Raw genomic sequence first — 18821 nt, 5'->3', positions numbered from 1 at the left:
AGATCCCCCCCACTCACCCTCCCCCCAGCTAAACATCCAATCACGGTTAGCATGCAAATGAGCCGGTTTCTCAGTAGGCGGGGCAGAGCAAAATGAGCTGCGCAACAGCAGGAGGCTTTGAGGAAGCAGCAAAAAAATCATAGCGACTCGTGAGATAATTAACAACAACTAAAAGATACATCTATATTTGTACATTCAATAGGGGACTGGTCCATTGTTCTTCTCACAGTTTCAATCTGGTAGAGAAGTGTTTCTTTCTCGATCCCACAAGCACCACTGTGAGCCTGTCTGCTGCATAGAGCCGACTGGAGGACCTGTGTCTGTCAGTACCCGACACAAAGCCCCGGCCCGAATTTCAACTCCGCCTTCAACAGTTTTCTCATTTCATATACTGATGTAATCACAGCGATTTTAGTAAAACTTATTCACTTTCCACCCCAGCATCCAGCAGCTCACAAAGGGAAAGTTAATGCTGTGGGATGCATCCTTTTACTGAAGTGGTCCACTGGCAGTGGTTCATGGCTCTCTTTCTCATATTGCCTCACATATTTATCCAAGTCTCTGGGTTTTTTCCAGCAACATTTAATGTGTGATGCTCATGTTTTAGGATCTGGGGGATGAAAGAACAATACAGCAGTTTAAGGCTCATTTACTCGGCTTTGCACCCAAGGTTACCGACTCTCACACATCTGGCCTGACACTCACACTTCCTGACTGTCCGACTCACCCAAGAAATCTTAGGGAAAATCTATATTATTCTATTATAATCTTATAATTAGCTACATCAAAAGTGTTGGCGTAGCTTGGAAACCATACAGACTATTAAGAAGGTAATAAAACTGTTACATACATGTAAATGCGTGTGCAGACTTGTCTCGAATTGAAAATGTCAGACTAGCCAGCTGACCAAAGCTGGCAGCCCTGTGAACCTCTGACTTTTATGTAAATAAACGGGAATCCTTTTCCTGCCACTGAATTAGCTTTTCATTCAGGCCACACACTGGTTTGTGTTAAATTTGCTAGAAGAAAAATAAAGATAGGGGTGCAGTGGGTGCATGGTGGTGCAGTGGTTACCTGTTGCCTCACACCTCTGGGACCCGGGTTCGAGTCTCCACCTGGGTCACATGTGTGGAGTTGGCATGTTCTCCCCATGTCATCGTGGGGTTTCCTCCGGGTACTGCGGTTTCCCCCCACAGTCCAAAAAACATGCTGAGGCTAATTGGAGTTACTAAATTGCCCATAGGTATGCGTGTGAGAGTGAATGGTGTGTGTGTGAATGGTGTGTGAGTGTGCCCTGCGATGGGCTGGCCCCCCATCCTGGGTTGTTCCCTGCCTTGTGCCCATTGCTTCCGGGATAGGCTCCGGACCCCCTGCGACCCAGTAGGATAAGCGGTTTAGAAAATGGATGGATGGATGGATATACAGGGGAGGGGGAAAGCCCCCCCCCACCAATCAGGATTACATTTAGTTACATTTTAGTCAGAGAGAAACTTATTTTTGTCAAACATACATTTCAGAGTAAGAAGGATAATAAAGGTTGAAAAGCAGAGATTTGACCTTTTTGCCAGGAGAACCAGCAACACGTCACAGTAACACTGAGGAGTTTATATAAACCAAAAACCCTGGATAGAGGGACTCAGTGAATGAGGAGGTGAATCTGTACAGGGGGGTCAGTCCATCAGAGGAGACTCTGTAGAAGGACAGAGCACCAGCCCCCCAGTCCAGATACACTCCTACTCTGCGGGAGCCTGAGGGCTCTATGGGTATGTCAGTCCGTTTACTATTGTGCCAGACAAAGTAACTGTCAGTATTACACCACAGACACCATGACTTGTTACTGGCTCCAAGCAGACAGTCCCTCCTTCCTTTCCTCTCGATCCCTTTATAAGTGACTCCTATCCAGGCTGCATCTCCATCCCACTCAGCCTCCCAGTAACAGCGGCCAGTCAGACTCTCTCTGCACAGAACTTGGGGCCAGCCGTCAAATCTCTCTGGATGATCAGGATATGGCTGCTTTGCCCCCCATGTCACCTTCCTGTTCCCCTCTGACAGAGACAGGTGTCTGTGTGCTGTGTTGGGGTCCAGAGTCAGCTGGCAGGAGTCTGTAGGCAGGAGGAAGAATTATTAATATCATCAGGCCGCCTGTACTTTATGTTTCTGTACAATATAAAAACAGCGCAGCTTCCCCGAACGAAGCGGGAACTGAAGTTTATGAAATAGCTCAGGAAATGTCGGACGGCGCGCGACGCCGGCGGGAAGAGCCGCCAAAATGCGGCGCGAGCTAAACTAACAACGTAATTACGGGCGAATAAAATAACAAAGCGGCGAGATTCATCAGACATATTCAGCACAAGTATATTTGCCACAAAACAGCAAGAGATATTAATACTAAAAGTCAGTGTATTTATTTTAAAGACGATCTTCACACGCGTCGGCTTATTTCCGGGAATCATGCGTATGGCGTTTAATTAGTGCCAAAACTCGCGCGCGCATGTGCTCGCGAGCTGAAAACCCATCCTCTCCACGCGCTCGCGCTCGTTGGACCCTATCTACGCGCTCGCGTCTGCACAGCACTCGCTCGCTCCACAGGATGAATGCTGACACTTTGGAGACGGGAACAGTGGCTAATGTCTCCGTTCCTTTGATTGGTTTTTTGAATATTGACTACGATTGGCTATTTGCTTTGGTAGAAGATGAAGGTATCTGGTCAGTGACACATAATCAAGCAATTCTGCTACGGTACATTTGCTTTGTCCCACGGTGCACTGCCTAAATCACGCTTTACAACTTATTTTTGGATTAATTTGTGTTATGAATTAACTGTCAATATGTATGAAATTGAGCAATGGGATGTAATAGGGATACAATGTAATAATTAATAACTGTTAGACAGAAAGTGATCATGAAAATCCAAGGGGTGTACATTATCCCCCAGAGTCCACTGATGAAACCACACTCCATAGGCTGTCCCATTTTGTTTGAGCTATTGCCCCAGTGGCATGTAATATGGATACAATGTATTAATTAATAACTGTTACAGAGAAAGTTATTCTGAAAATGTAAGGGGGGTGCATTGTCCCCCAGGTTCCCCTGATCAATGCACACTTTATAGGACATGTCTGTCTCATTTGGTTTTAGAGCTATTAACCCCTTAGTGTGTTGCCCCATTGCACTTTAAGTGGATGCAATATAATAATTAATAACTATTACAGACAAAAATAATCTGAAAATCAAAGGGGTGTGCATTGTTCCCTGTAGTCCACTGATCAAAGCACACTTCACTAGATGTGCCTGTCTTCTCTAGTTTTAAAGTTATTAACCCATTCATGTATTGTCCCATTGCACATTATACGTGTTACGTGCCGTAAGTACTTTGGGAAGGTGTACAGGACACTTCAGTCTTCTGCCCCATGCTCCACTCGCTCCACTCACCTGCTGCAGCATCAGCCCGCCTCCCGATTCCTTGCCACGCCTCTTGCGCCCTCTGACCCCGTTTTCCGGTCGACGAGGATAAAGCCTGCTGCTCGCATCTACCTCGAGTTCCTGCTGTGTTGGTTTGCTTTTATTACGATTGACTTTTCTGTATGACTATTTGGTTTTCTGCTTCGACCCTTTTTGTACCTTTCCCTGTTGTTTGTCTTCTAGTTTTAAATTCTTTCTTGGCTCCTGACTACTCTCGTTACCTCGCCCCTTCTGATACCGTGTGTCGGCCTGCGTGTTTTCTGTACATGTCTGTTAGGTGCGTAAGGAGTGACTGCCTTTTTGTTTATGCGTACGTGGTGTTTACTGTGGTTTTGGTTAGGGACTTAGATACAGTCTTTGTCATTTCGTTTTCTCTTGTTTTCATTACCTTTAGAGTTAGCTTAGTTTGGGACGTGTCTGTTAGCTGTTTTGGTTGTTGTTTTAGGTTGGGTCACTCCCGAAGTTTGTTGCATCTCGTGTTTGTAAACGTGTATGAATAAATTAAAAAAATACAAAAAAGATATTTCCTTTTCCCATCCCTTGGTTGTCTCGTCTTCCCCTCTCATTTTCCCTTACCTTTCTGTCGGTCCTCAGCCCTTGACTGGGGATCGTAACATACAGATACATTCGGACATTCAAAAATTAATTAGAAATCGTACGTAAAGCAGTATGGGAAACTAAGGGGTGTGCAACAGTCACCATGAGCCCAAAATGCTAAACCACCATGTCATTACAGTTGAACGAACATATACTATTAGCTATTAACACGATTTTGCACAAATCACGAAATGGTTTGGAGCGCAAAAATATTCGGTGTGCATCGATGTCTGTGTACTAGACATCACGATTCTGTCATTAAAACGCCCCACACCTTACTTCCGTTAAAAGTTATTAAAGCCATAAAATCGAATATGAGGACCGCGGTCACTGACCGAATATCTTCATCTTCTACCAAAGGAAATAGCCAATCGTAGTCAATTTTATAAAAAAAAAGGAACAGAGACATTAGCCACTGTTCCCGCCTCCAAAGTGCCAAAATTCATCCTGTGGAGCGAGCGAGTGCTGTGCAGACGTGAGCACGTAGAGAGAATGGGGTTTCAGCTCGCGAGCGCACACGCGTGCGTGGTTTTTATGCGCGCGAGTTTTGGCACTAATTAAACGCCATACGTGCCATACAGTATACACTGATCCTGGAGAAACACTGCAGTGTCAAGCGGGGCGGAATAGAGGTGCCGCGCAAAGTCGGAAAACTAATGATAATACCATCTACAAACCATCAACAAAAGCGGATTAAACTACACAGATCGTACATCATGAACAACAGAAAATGTATCTCACTCCTCATTCGGAAAAACAGAATTGATTGTTTTTCAGATGAATGCAATATGCTCCCGTAGAGAATCGCGTACTGCGCAGTGTGGTGCAGCTGCCGCGAGGAGTGAGCCCCGCATCTTGCGCAGGCACGTGGCCGCTCTCATCCGTTAACATGGGTGTCGAAAAGAAATTATGTCTTCCGCCACACATCCAGTGTGTCCCGGGCGCAAATTTCTTTTAGCACTGTGGTTCAGGAAACCTTATTAATATTCATAAGCGAAGCCGTACATGACCAACTGGCTCATTAATATTTATGAGATGAGCACTACCTGATTGGTCAGTTGTTTTTTTCTAAGGCAGGGCTGCCCAAATCCAGTCCCGTGGGGCCAGAGCCTAGTGTAGCTTAGTTATTTCCCTGTTCCACCATTAAGGATTCAGCTCAAGGGCTGTGTGGTAATTAGCACAAGGAGTTGAATCAGGTGTGTTAAATGATGAGAAACCCAAAAATGGGCAGGGCTCTGGCCCCCCAGGACCGGAGTTGGGCACCTCTGGTCTAAGGCATTCACTGGCCAATCAGCAATATTCTCTCATGAATATTAAGGAGTGTTCCACCCTCTAAAAATGTAAATTCGCATCTCACACTGGGGGAGAGAGTCATTGCCTATGGGTGCCGTCTTAGGACAATACTAACGAATCTCACACAGCAAACACATACACTCACGGCATGTGCAAAAAGAACAAATGCAAAGGATTCGTTTTTGGTGAAATTAAAGATGTACAACTACATCAGAATATATTTGAACCATATTACGCTCCCACACAAACACAAAAATGAAATGAGCAGTTATAAAGTTTTAAAGTACTGTATAAATGAATTTATAGTGTTTTTGGTGATGATTTTGATGTTTTGTTTCTCATTTGGATGTTTGTCTAAAATGACACAGAAACTCACCTAAACACAAACATGGAAATCCATCTACACACAGTGTAAAAAACACACTCATCACAACAACTGAGTGAATACAACCATAACATAGTATTAATGGTATGATTAATAAAAACCTGCAAACACACTTACATTTCCGAAAGCCTGGTCTGGTCCTGCACTCTCTACCGTGATCCACACTACAGGAGAAGCAGAATGACATAGTACTGCTGTATCCATTTATTTATTGGTGACTCTTCTTCACATACATGCATAAGTATCTATGACGTGTCAGACACACACTCTGTACTCACTTCAGCTGCTCCAGTTTACAGCTGGGATCCTCCAGTACAGCAGAGAGCAGCTTCACTCCTGAGTCTCCTGGGTGATTGTAGCTCAGGTCCAGCTCTCTCAGGTGTGAGGGGTTTGACCTCAGAGCTGAAGCCAGGGAGGAACAGCCTTCTACTGTGACTCTGCAGCCTGACAGCCTGCAGAGAGACAGACAAAAACTCTCAGATAAATAAGATCACCTCACCAATACAAGTATTACCTATCAGCAGCATTTGACACGGTCAACCACAAAACTCTTCTATCCATCCTTAGGAGTCTTGGCATTGGTGGCCTGGCCTGGCGCTGGCTGGCTTCCTACCTAGAAGGCCGAACATACCAAATGACATGGAATGGATCCACATCTACTCCACGTTGTCTTTCCACCGGTGTCCCTCAGGGCTCGGTTCTTGGCCCTCTCTTATTCTCCCTCTACACTAAATCTGTTGGCGAAGTTATATCCTCACATGGCTTCTCCTACCACTGCTATGCCGATGACACTCAACTCATCCTCTCCTTCCCTCCCTCAGACACTCATGTCTCCACTAAGATCTCTACATGCTTGGCAGATATCTCATCTTGGATGACCACTCACCAGCTAAAACTCAACACTAGAAAAACTTAGCTGCTTTACATCCCGGGTGACTCATCCCCCCTCCAGGACCTTGCGATCTCTTTCGACAACTCCCTGATCCGTCCTTCGGTTTCTGCTAGAAACCTTGGAGTTACCATAGATGATCGGTTGTCATTTTCCTCACATATCGCCAATCTTTCTCGCTCTTGTCGGTTTCTCCTCTTTAACATCAGGAGGATACGTCAATTTCTTTCCACTCAGGCTACCCAGATACTCGTCCAGTCCCTCGTCATCTCACGCCTTGACTACTGCAACTCGCTTCTAGCGGGTTTACCACTGAGCGCCATCCGTCCCCTCCAACTGATTCAGAATGCAGCTGCTCGTCTTGTTTTCTACCTTCCCAAGTTCTCCCACACCACTCCTTTGCTGCGCTCCCTCCACTGGCTTCCTGTAGCTGCACGCATCAGATTCAAAACACTGATGCTCGCATACAAAGCCAAAAATTCTCTGGCACCATCCAACCTAAAGGACCTCATCACACCCCGCTCTGCACCACGATCTCTCCGATCCTCCAGCACTGCTCAACTGGTCCCACCTCCCCTCAAGGCACAAGGAAGACACGCATCTCGGCGCTTCTCTGTCCTGGCACCTAATTGGTGGAATGAACTCCCCCTAGATGTCCGAATCCTTGAATGTCTTCAAGCGACGACTCAAAACTTTTCTTTTTCAGAAATACCTGTCGTAGAACTTCTGTATTCTTACTCGGCTCTTTTTCTGGTGTGTGTTTAAAAAAAAAAAAAAAAATTCTGCACTACTCAACGGAGTTCTCAGAGAGATAGTATTCATAGCTTGGGTCCTTATTGAGCTAGCATCGGAAATTCATTGCAGAGTCTCAAAGCACTTATGTAAGTCGCTCTGGCTAAGGGCGTCTGCCAAATCCTGTAAATGTAAAATGTAAAATGTATTACTTTCAAGTAAATGTGAGTATTTTCACACAATGTGAGTCATTTCAATATTTACAGTTAAAAGTGTGGAATACCCAGTAACATTGAACTCAGTATCCCCAGTTTACAGTGGGAATACCCAGTAATACTTACCTCAGTATCTCCAGTTTACAGTGTGGAATACCCAGTAATACAGACCTCAGTATGTCCAGTTTACAGTGTGGAATACCCAGTAATACTGACCTCAGTATCTCCAGTTTACAGTGTAAATTCCCCAGTCCAGCAGAGAGCAGCTTCACTCCTGAATCCTGCAGATCATTGTCACTCAGGTCCAGCTCTCTCAGGTGTGAGGGGTTTGATCTGAGAGCTGAAGCCAGCAACTCACAGCATTCCTCTGTGAGATCACACCATTTCACCCTTAGGAAAATAAAACACATAAAACAACCTTTTGCATTGGTGCTCTGTACGTGAGCCATCACTGCCATCACAGAAGAGTTTTTGTAAAACAATAAATTTATTGTACAGTACATAAAAAGCATATTTAAGTTCTAAGCTGCAACATAACTGTCACTCTCCTTTGTCTATTAGCTCTGCTGACCAACACAAACCATGTACTAAGAACGACTGGCTTTCTCCTTTAATGCTTTAATGTTCACTTGGGTAGCGACAGTGAAACCTGTAACTGGGAATGGTGTGACTGGGAAGAGCGGTCTGGCTGATCTGAACCCGAGTGCTGCTCTGTTATTGGACTCCTGTGCGAACCATAATCTGTCCATAACAAACACCGTGTTCAGCATAAGGGTGTTTATAAGGGCACCAGAGCACCCAGGCGGCAGCTCCATGGTCGACTATGTCATCGTAACTGATGGTGTTTATAAGGGCACCAGAGCACCCAGGCCGCGGCTCCGTGGTCGACTACGTCATGGTAACTGATGGTGTTTATAAGGGCACCAGAGCACCCAGGCGGCAGCTCCATGGTCGACTATGTCATCGTAACTGATGGTGTTTATAAGGGCACCAGAACACCCAGGCCGCGGCTCCGTGGTCGACTACGTCATGGTAACTGATGGTGTTTATAAGGGCACCAGAGCACCCAGGCCGCGGCTCCATGGTCGACTACGTCATGGTAACTGATGGTGTTTATAAGGGCACCAGAGCACCCAGGCCGCAGCTCCGTGGTCGACTACGTCATCGTAACTGATGGTGTTTATAAGGGCACCAGAGCACCCAGGCCACAGCTCCGTGGTCGACTACGTCATGGTAACTGATGGTGTTTATAAGGGCACCAGAGCACTCAGGCCGCGGCTCCGTGGTCGACTACGTCATGGTAACTGATGGTGTGTATAAGGGCACCAGAGCACCCAGGCCGCAGCTCCGTGGTCGACTACGTCATCGTAACTGATGGTGTTTATAAGGGCACCAGAGCACCCAGGCCGCAGCTCCGTGGTCGACTACGTCATGGTAACTGATGGTGTTTATAAGGGCACCAGAGCACCCAGGCCACAGCTCCGTGGTCGACTACGTCATGGTAACTGATGGTGTTTATAAGGGCACCAGAGCACCCAGGCCGCAGCTCCGTGGTCGACTACGTCATGGTAACTGATGGTGTGTATAAGGGCACCAGAGCACCCAGGCCGCAGCTCCGTGGTCGACTACGTGATCGTAACTGATGGTGTTTATAAGGGCACCAGAGCACCCAGGCCGCAGCTCCGTGGTCGACTACGTCATGGTAACTGATGGTGTTTATAAGGGCACCAGAGCACCCAGGCCACAGCTCCGTGGTCGACTACGTCATGGTAACTGATGGTGTTTATAAGGGCACCAGAGCACCCAGGCCGCGGCTCCGTGGTCGACTACGTCATGGTAACTGATGGTGTTTATAAGGGCACCAGAGCACCCAGGCCGCAGCTACGTGGTCGACTACGTTATGGTAACTGATGGTGTTTATAAGGGCACCAGAGCACCCAGGGCGCGGCTCCGTGGTCGACTACATCATGGTAACTGATGGTGTTTATAAGGGCACCAGAGCACCCAGGCCGCAGCTCCGTGGTCGACTACATCATGGTAACTGATGGTGTTTATAAGGGCACCAGAGCACCCAGGCCGCGGCTCCGTGGTCGACTACGTCATGGTAACTGATGGTGTTTATAAGGGCACCAGAGCACCCAGGCCGCAGCTCCGTGGTCGACTACGTCATGGTAACTGATGGTGTTTATAAGGGCACCAGAGCACCCAGGCCGCGGCTCCGTGGTCGACTACGTCATGGTAACTGATGGTGTTTATAAGGGCACCAGAGCACCCAGGCCGCGGCTACGTGGTCGACTACGTCATGGTAACTGATGGTGTTTATAAGGGCACCAGAGCACCCAGGCCGCAGCTCCGTGGTCGACTACATCATGGTAACTGATGGTGTTTATAAGGGCACCAGAGCACCCAGGCCGCGGCTCCGTGGTCGACTACGTCATGGTAACTGATGGTGTTTATAAGGGCACCAGAGCACCCAGGCCGCAGCTCCGTGGTCGACTACGTCATCATAACTGATGGTGTTTATAAGGGCACCAGAGCACCCAGGCCTCAGCTCCGTGGTCGACTACGTCATGGTAACTGATGGTGTTTATAAGGGCACCAGAGCACCCAGGCCGCAGCTCCGTGGTCGACTACGTCATCGTAACTGATGGTGTTTATAAGGGCACCAGAGCACCCAGGGCGCAGCTCCGTGGTCGACTACGTCATCGTAACTGATGGTGTTTATAAGGGCACCCCAGTTTACAGTGGGAATACCCAGTAATACTTACCTCAGTATCTCCAGTTTAGTGTGGAATACCCAGTAATACAGACCTTAGTATGTCCAGTTTACAGTGTGGAATAACCAGTAATACTGAGTTCAGTATCTCCAGTTTATAGTGTGGAATAACCAGTAATACTGACCTCAGTATCTCCAGTTTACAGTGTGAATCCCCCAGTCCAGTAGAGAGCCACTTCACTCCTGAATAATGCAGGTCATTGTCACTCAGGTCCAGCTCTCTCAGGTGTGAGGGGTTTGACCTCAGAGCTGCAGCCAGCACCTCACAGCATTTCTCTGTGAGATTACAGTTGTCCAACCTGGAAAATAAACAATTTTAAGACACAATTTACACATAGTTAATGGTATTATTATTATTATTATTATTATTAACGATGCATGTGAAAATTATATATGACTTTTCCCGTAACATATTCAGACCAATGAAACAGCTTCCACTGCAGTCGTGAGCCATCTTTCTGCCAGGTGTCCCCAAAGTAGGGCTGGGTACCGACCAAAATGCCCTGACCCTATCAAGGATCGAAAATTCTCTTTCGGTACCAAATTCCGAATAGCCAAACACTTATCTCAGCGTCTGTGAGCCAATCAGCATGCCGCATACTCGTGTAAAGATCTAAAGTCGCTGCTGATTGGCTGTCTAATGTAAAGTCACACAAACACGTTATAGAGCAGTAATGTACATCCAGAGACAAACCTGGGAAGCGGTTCGCATGTGTGTTGTTTTTGTTTTTAACATAATGTAAATAATGCCTAAGAATCAAAAGTGTGGCTTCGCATGTTTCCAAACTGCGACCATTTAGTCGCGTTTGTGACCATTATTGGAGACATTTTATGAGCCCCTGTACCTGACATTTTATTTTAGTCGCCCCTGCACCTGTGTCCTCATTCATGTCCGAATATGCCACCATATAGGGGCTGGCCATGCCGTGGTATATCATGTGAAACACCCGGGGAGAGCGAAAATTGGGGTGTGTGTGTGTATGCATGTGTCTGTATGCACGTGTGTGTGTGTGTGTCTATGCATGTGTGTGTGTATGCATGTGTGTGTGTGTGTGTCTATGCATGTGTCTGTATGCATGTGTGTGTGTGTGTGTGTGTGTGTGTCTATGCATGTGTGTGTGTGTAAAATCGAGATCATCGGAACTCGGTCCAGCTCCCGGTCCCCGAAGGCACTACTGAGGAGGCGCTTACATGGATGATTTGATTATTGTCTGACCACAAGCACCGGCACTAACATGGAAGTTACGCGGAAATGCAGAGAGACAGAGCACATGGAAGTATTTTTGAACCGCAACAAGACTGAATACGTTTTCGCAGCATCTCTATATATTGCTGCATTTACCGCGTGTGGAATCCAAGTGTTACTAGGTGTGTAATTAGTTTAATATATTTAAGTGCGTTTCTGTGAGTGTCTCCCGAGTTCGGTTATTGACGTTAGTTCGATGTGTTGCTCCATGATCCTGCATGTGTTCTCCCCGAATAAAACCCTCGTTTCTCTCACTCCTGCTCCTCTTTCCCTGCTCTGTGCCTTCGATCTAAGACAGCTGGCCAGATTTATTTGTGAATTATAAACACGTCCCAGGTAATAAGTAAAATATAAATAAATGCCCCAATATGATCGCAATCGATCCCCCAGTAGTTAAACAATAACTAACAAAACGACTTGTTCAAATGAAAGATTTGTCCTATAATGTTTAATGTATTTTTGTCATGCAGCGCCCCTGCAGGCATTGGCATTAAGGGTCTCGGTCAAGGGACCTACGATGATATCACTGCCGGCCAGGAGATCTGAACCAGCAACCTTCACCAAGGGCACAGAGTCACATACCACACCCAGTATTTACAGAAATACTTCCTCCAGGATCCAGAACTGAAAATAATTTCTGAGTGTTTTTCCCAGTATTAAGGCAAACTGGAACTTTCTGTAAAGTTCTGCCTCGTGGTTGTTTGTCACACAGGATGGTCACGGAAAACCTGTATTTTAATGACATCACTACCTTCAGTCAATATAAAATCTGGGTTCCAAAAAATCCAGCCTGGTTATTAATCCAAGAGGGGAAATAAATGATATATTTATACAGTTTCATTGTATATTTAAAACGATGTTAGTCTATTACTGCCTGACTAGCTGTCGTCGCATCCTCAGCTAGGAGCAGCTGAGGCCAGCAGAGAGCGCCAGTGAGCAGTCAGAGACAGCAGTCTTCTGGAAGCTCCCAGCTCTGGGCTCCATCACATGGACACACCTCCTGACAGTAACACTCACATACCATTTCTGTGGGGCTGGTGTGTGACTCAGCAGGCTAAGCCTCTGTGCCTGTGATTGGAGGATCACTGGTTAGACACTCAGCAGAACAGTCACATGTCTGTGGGCCCTTGATCGAGGCCCTTAACCCCCAGCTCCAGGGCTGCTGGATGCCAGCTGACCCTGTGCTGTGACCCCTAAGCTTGGTCTCACCTGTAAATGTGTCTGTGTCTCTCATGGAGAGTGAGAAGAGATGCATTCCAATGTACCTCTACTTGTGCAAATAAAGGATCATTTCACTCATAACCCCCTCAGATAAGGACCCCCTTTGTTTCTATAGCAGGTTAGGATGCACACAGGGTTGTCATGGAAATGACACTTTTGTGTTTTTACTACATCACTACCCTCAGTCATTATAAAATCTGGGTTCCAGATTATCAGAAAACAATCCAGCCCAGAATTAATCCAAAAGAAGAAATAAATTGTATATTTTAAATATTTTAAACAATGTTAATCTGTTCCTGCCAGACATGATACTTTTTCACATCCTGACTTACAGAGCTCTCCTAGATGTCTTGACCACAGGCAGCAGCCTCCATTGTTCCTTATCTGATCTGATGAATTTCTTCAGATCAAACACATCCAGCTCCTCATCTGACATCAGCATCACAAAGGCCAGAGCTGAGTACTGTGCAGGTGAGAGGTCTTCTGCTGAAAGACGTCCTGAATTCAGGTATCTTTGTACTTCCACTACTAGAGAGTTGTCGCCCAGCTCATTCAGACAGTGGAACAGGTTGATGGTCCTTTCTGGAGATAAATTCTCCTTTATTTTCCCCTTGATGTATTGGGCTGTTTCTTTTATATCATGTGAGATGGTACTTGACTGTCCCAGTAGTCTTTGTAACAAAATCTTACTGGAGTCTGTTGAGAGGCCCAGGAGGAAGTGAAGGTAGAGGTCCAAGTGTCCATTCTTGCTCTCTAATGCCTGATCCACTGCAGTCTTCAGCAGGTCAGCAGATGAGTTTGATAGAAACGCATATAAAGCAGCGAGATACTCCTGGACGCTCAGATGCACAAAGCAGTACACCTTCTCCTGGTACAACCCATATTCCTCTTTAAAGACTTCTGTGCACAATCCAGAGTAAACTGAAGCTTCAGTGACATCAAGGTCATTCTCTGTCAGATCTTGCTCATAAAATATGAGATTGCCTTTCTCAAGGTTGTCAAAAGCCAGCTTACCAAGTTTTATCAGGGATTCCTTACCAGATTCAGAGCATTTATTAAGCTTGCTTTCACTTTTTTTCACGTACTTGTCATTTTTTAAACTTGTCTGAAAGATCAGGAAGTGTGTGTACATTTCAGTCAGAGTGCTTGGAATTTCTCTCCTGTCAGTTTCAGTAAAAAGCTTCTCAAGGACAGTGGCTGAAATCCAGCAGAACACAGGTATGTGGCACATGATGAAGAGGCTCCTTGATGATTTCACATGTGTGATAATCCTGCTGGCCAGGCGCTCATCACTGAATCTCCTCCTGAAATATTCCTCCTTCTGGGCATCACTGAACCCTCGTATCTCTGTCACCTGATGGACACACTTAGCAGGTATCTGATTGGCTGCTGCTGGCCGGGAGGTTATCCAGAGGAGAGCGGATGGGAGCAGATTCCCCTTAATGAGGTTAGTCAACAGCACATTCAGTGATGTTTTCTTTGTTACATCAAACCAGCTCTCATTGTTCAGAAAATCTAGAGGAAGGCGACACTCATCCAGACCATCAAAGATGAACAAGACTTTGTACCTAAACAGCTCAACTGATTCAACTGATTTGAGATCAGGGACAAAGTGGTGAAGCAGTTCAATCAGACTGTATTCCTTCTTAATCAAATTCAGGTCCCGGAAAGGAAGAGCAAATATGAAGTGAACATCCTGGTTTGCTTTTCCTTCTGCCCAGTCGAGAATAAATTTCTGCACAGAGACTGTTTTCCCGATACCTGCCACCCCTTTAGTGAGTACAGTTCTGATAGGTGTCACACGCCCATATAAGGGTTTAAATATATCATTGCACTTGACTGTAGTATCTTCTGTTCGCCTTTTCTTGGATGCTGTTTCAATCTGTCTCACTTCATGTTCATCATTGACTCCTCCAGTCCCACCTTCAGTTATGTAGAGTTCTGTGTAAATCTCACTGAGGAGTGTTGGCTGTCCTTCCTTAGCTTTGCCTTCAAATACACACTCAAATTTCTGCTTCAGGTTCCTTTTGATTCCACGCTGACATTGTGACAGAAGATGCCCTGAAATGAAATGAGAGGTAAATAAACAGACTTTTCAAAAAACACATTTTTTTTACTCATACAAGCAAAACTGAATCATATTCAATTAAATGATAAACTGAAATGTAATGCATGTTTTTTTCATATACTAATTTTCTGAGACCAAACAAACACACACAGAATGACACACAGCTCTTACTCTTCTCCAGTAGGTCAGCGAGATCATTTTGCTTCATGGTCCTCAGGATGTACAGTGTGATCTTCAGAGCTCCTTCTCTACCACAGGTTTTCTGCATCTGACCATCACTGTCCAGGTCATTGTCCTCCTCCAGCTGGGGCTCAGAGCATTCTGGGTAATTCTGATCTAGGTACCTCATGATGATCTTCAGCTCGTCCTTTAGGAACCTTACAGCATTTTCCTCTAGTGACTAAATGCACAGACACAGTTAATTGCTACTTGAACTAAACCATTTCATAGTTTTATTTAGTGACTCATAGGGTTGAATAACTTCATTAACATTATTAATTTCTTACTGTACAGCTGTATAAAATATAAACCAATTCACACAACACTTCAGAAAATATATATCAGCCATAAATGCAAACCTTCAATATGGAAGAGAAACCCGGTTTCTCCTGTAGATCTGAACTGCATCCTTCCATTTGGTCTCTGTGAATAAGAGAAAGAGCAAGTTATGGGAGGTGTAAAAAAAAGATTTTCCCCATGTGGACAATAAAGGATCTATTATAAGCTTTATTCATTAGGGCGGCTTCAGAACATCAATCTTCTCATAACAGCAGAAGAGAACCAGTGACATCCAGCTCCACCACAGAGACACAGCAGGCAGGACAGACAGTCTGATATGCTGCCCTTTGTACTCAGTGGGTTTTAGGGAGATTAACTTGATTTCAAACAGATTTCGGCTTGATTAGCAGAGCTAACTAACAGCATTTCATTCACCATCCTTAGTCAGTAAATAGCCTGAGAAGCACAATACCGGTATTTTCACAAACACATTTTGACAGTGAGCCTGTCAAAAACAGCCTTTATTTTCTGTTCATGCTTAAATTCTTGATGCAGGATAAAGTATCATCTCCTCCATTCAATTTAAAACTCTCAAGTAAGTGATTACAGTACCATTTTTGGGTTTGCCCAGGATTTTAATAACTAATTGTGGTAATCACATCTAAATTAAAAAGAAATGCTGCACGTTTGGATTGACAAATAAAATCAAATTGGCACAACTAAAATGAGTTGCTACAGTCAACGACGGATATATTTTAAGGATATAAAATTATACAGTTATGCCAACACCAGGTGTAACTGTCATACATAAACTAAAATGAATACAGACAACTAAACTGAGAAAATGATAAACCGATACCACTGCAGCAGTATTCAATTTATCATCTTATTCAGCCAATTAGCAAATTTATGTTGGGTAAATTGGGTATAATATAATCACAGTGCTCTATTTCGTTGTCTGAGCTAATTGGTGCGTGCCGACTGACTCCCCGCCTTCAGTACTGCAGTACTCTTTTTGGTTGTCTGAGCTAATTGGTGCATGCCGACCGGCTCCCCGCCCTCAGTACTGCAGTACTCTTTTTGGTTGTCTGAGCTAATTGGTGCATGCCGACTGGCTCCCCGCCTTCAGTACTGCAGTACTCTTTTTGGTTGTCTGAGCTAATTGGTGCATGCCGACCGGCTCCCCGCCCTCAGTACTGCAGTACTCTTTTTGGTTGCCTGAGCTAATTGGTGCATGCCGACCGGCTCCCCGCCTTCAGTACTGCAGTACTCTATTTGGTTGCCTGAGCTAATTGGTGCATGCCGACTGGCTCCCCGCCTTCAGTACTGCAGTAGCACTTACAGGTGTGTAACTACAGAAGAATCCTGAAGGATTCTCTTTAATGCCTGGGCTACAGCAGGGTAACATGAGCTGATCTTTATCTATTCTTCTTGTGAGAGGAGGAGAAGCAGGAAGGAAAAAACAGAATACATACTGCCAGGGAAATCTAAGGTATTCCTTCTGTAGCACCAACCCATATGTGAAATCCTAATTGGTACACCTATAGAACTCACAAAGGAGCCCCCCCTAGAAGACTGAAGCCTCTCAACCAGCTACTGACCAGCACACCAGAGAAGAGTCTGCAAAGATCCAATCTTGTGGCTCTAACTAACATGTTTAACTATATGTGGGGTTTATACACTTATCCTATTCGACACCATTATGGTAAATTTAATTTTAAAAAAAAGTCTTAAATCAAAGGCAGGCCTGTCATGCTATGCAAATATACATCCAACACCATTGGTCTACAGGGGAGTTGGCAGTTCTATGAGCTGCACAGCAAAGCTTTCTGCATATATTACCCATAATTCCAGGCCAACACTGGTCATCAAAGTGGCCGTACATGAACAAAGCCACCCCCTGGAAATGAAATACCTCTTATACCACTCTGAAATCCGGTTCCATAAGTCTCCAGGAGTCTTTCTGTTGACTCAAAACCAACATAAAATCACAAGTAAGAGCTAAGAACAAGTTTTTGTTCAGCTCACAGGAACATCAGTTTCTAATCTTCAAGAACAATCAAATATAAGCTGACGAAGTTTTAATATGGAAAGAGAAAAGGCTGAAAGGTCCATATGGGTCAGAATCTCTCATGACGGCTGGTGGATCTGGGGTGGCTCCTATGGTCCTCATATGAGTTCTTGGGTGAACATTAACATGGGGCACATACAGACCACCCAGTTTGTACTCGTGTGCCGTCCACATGGGCTTGCAATCTAGGGAGGGGTGGAGTCACAGTGGTTTAACACTCTGTGGTGTCAATTCAACACAATAAGAGTTAGTAAAGTGTGACACTCTAAAAAGAACAGTGACTACACTCTAAAGAAAGCCCAGCAGTGAGTTCACTTCCGGAATGAAGCAGCAAGCCTGGCCATGCTCATCAAGTTCTACAGAGGCACCATCGAGAGTGTTCTGACACGTTGCATCACTGTAGTGAGCATAACTGTGCTCACACACACTTTATCCAGACCACTATTTCGCATGTGGACTGATAATCACACATTGAACTCTCTGTTTGCACACTGCACTGTGCCTTTGTGCACATTGTCTTTGTGCACTGTGCCTTTGTGCACATTGCCTTGCACTTCGGATCACTGAGCTCCTCAGCACTGAATATATATTCCCATCAGCTACAAATCCAGTCTGCTGTTGTACTTCAGCGTGTTGGTTTGGACACCCTGGTCAGGCACAGAGAGCTTCCCCTGCCAATCTAAGCTTTAAGCTCAGTGTCAGACCAGTTAAACCGCATTTAACGTGTCTATGTATTTTACAGTAGTTAACTGTACTGGGGCCTTTCCTCCTACTTGTACGCTGCCCTGTCTTTGTTATATTCACACTGTGTGTACACTGTGGACCCTGAGGTCCGGCCTGTCGTCTCTGCATGCTGGTATATGGTGAGATGACAGTAATGGTCACTTTGATTTAAATGATTCTTCTGTACGATATCAGAAAAACTCCCAATAAAACATGTTTGTACTGTGACACCATATACCTCACTATGTCCTTCCATCAGAATTATTATCAGCTTGATTTTTAATTTTGTTAGACTTAAATCTACTTCGTTCATGTACTGTTTAAGTTTCAGTAATGATAGTTGTAGGGACAGATGGACTTTTCTAGCTCCTATAAAATATCATGATTGAGTGCCGTTGGCTACTTCAGTTCCAGTGCATTTCACAAGAGCCCCAAAGATAATCAAGTACTATTTAAGTACTATTTAAAAAGGTAACAAAGAATTTTATGTTTGTCCTAATTTAATTTCAGCTTGTTTCAGAATCAGTTCTCATTTATAGTTCTTGTTTAATTGTAGTTTTTATTTTTGTATCTTATTTTATTCCAGTTTATGGAAGTGTTTGCATTAACAATTATATCCTTGCCTTACATACTGCAAGTACTTGG

The 18821-nt window shown here is 45.0% G+C and overlaps 1 protein-coding gene across 1 annotated transcript in view; it reads right to left on the bottom strand.

Moving 5' to 3' along the window:
* Window positions 1-18821, bottom strand: part of LOC125719995 (NACHT, LRR and PYD domains-containing protein 12-like) — a 263868-nt gene that overhangs the window by 120496 nt on the left and 124551 nt on the right. The window contains exon 17 of the mRNA XM_048994927.1: window positions 7861-7963. Coding sequence (XP_048850884.1) covers window positions 7861-7963 — 103 coding nt within the window. The remainder of the gene's footprint in view (window positions 1-7860; window positions 7964-18821) is intronic.

The sequence above is a fragment of the Brienomyrus brachyistius genome, chromosome 24, assembly GCF_023856365.1.
Source record: "Brienomyrus brachyistius isolate T26 chromosome 24, BBRACH_0.4, whole genome shotgun sequence".
NCBI lineage: Eukaryota > Metazoa > Chordata > Actinopteri > Osteoglossiformes > Mormyridae > Brienomyrus > Brienomyrus brachyistius.
Note: the sequence above shows the minus strand (reverse complement) of the source record. Positions and strands in the feature narration are given on the sequence as shown.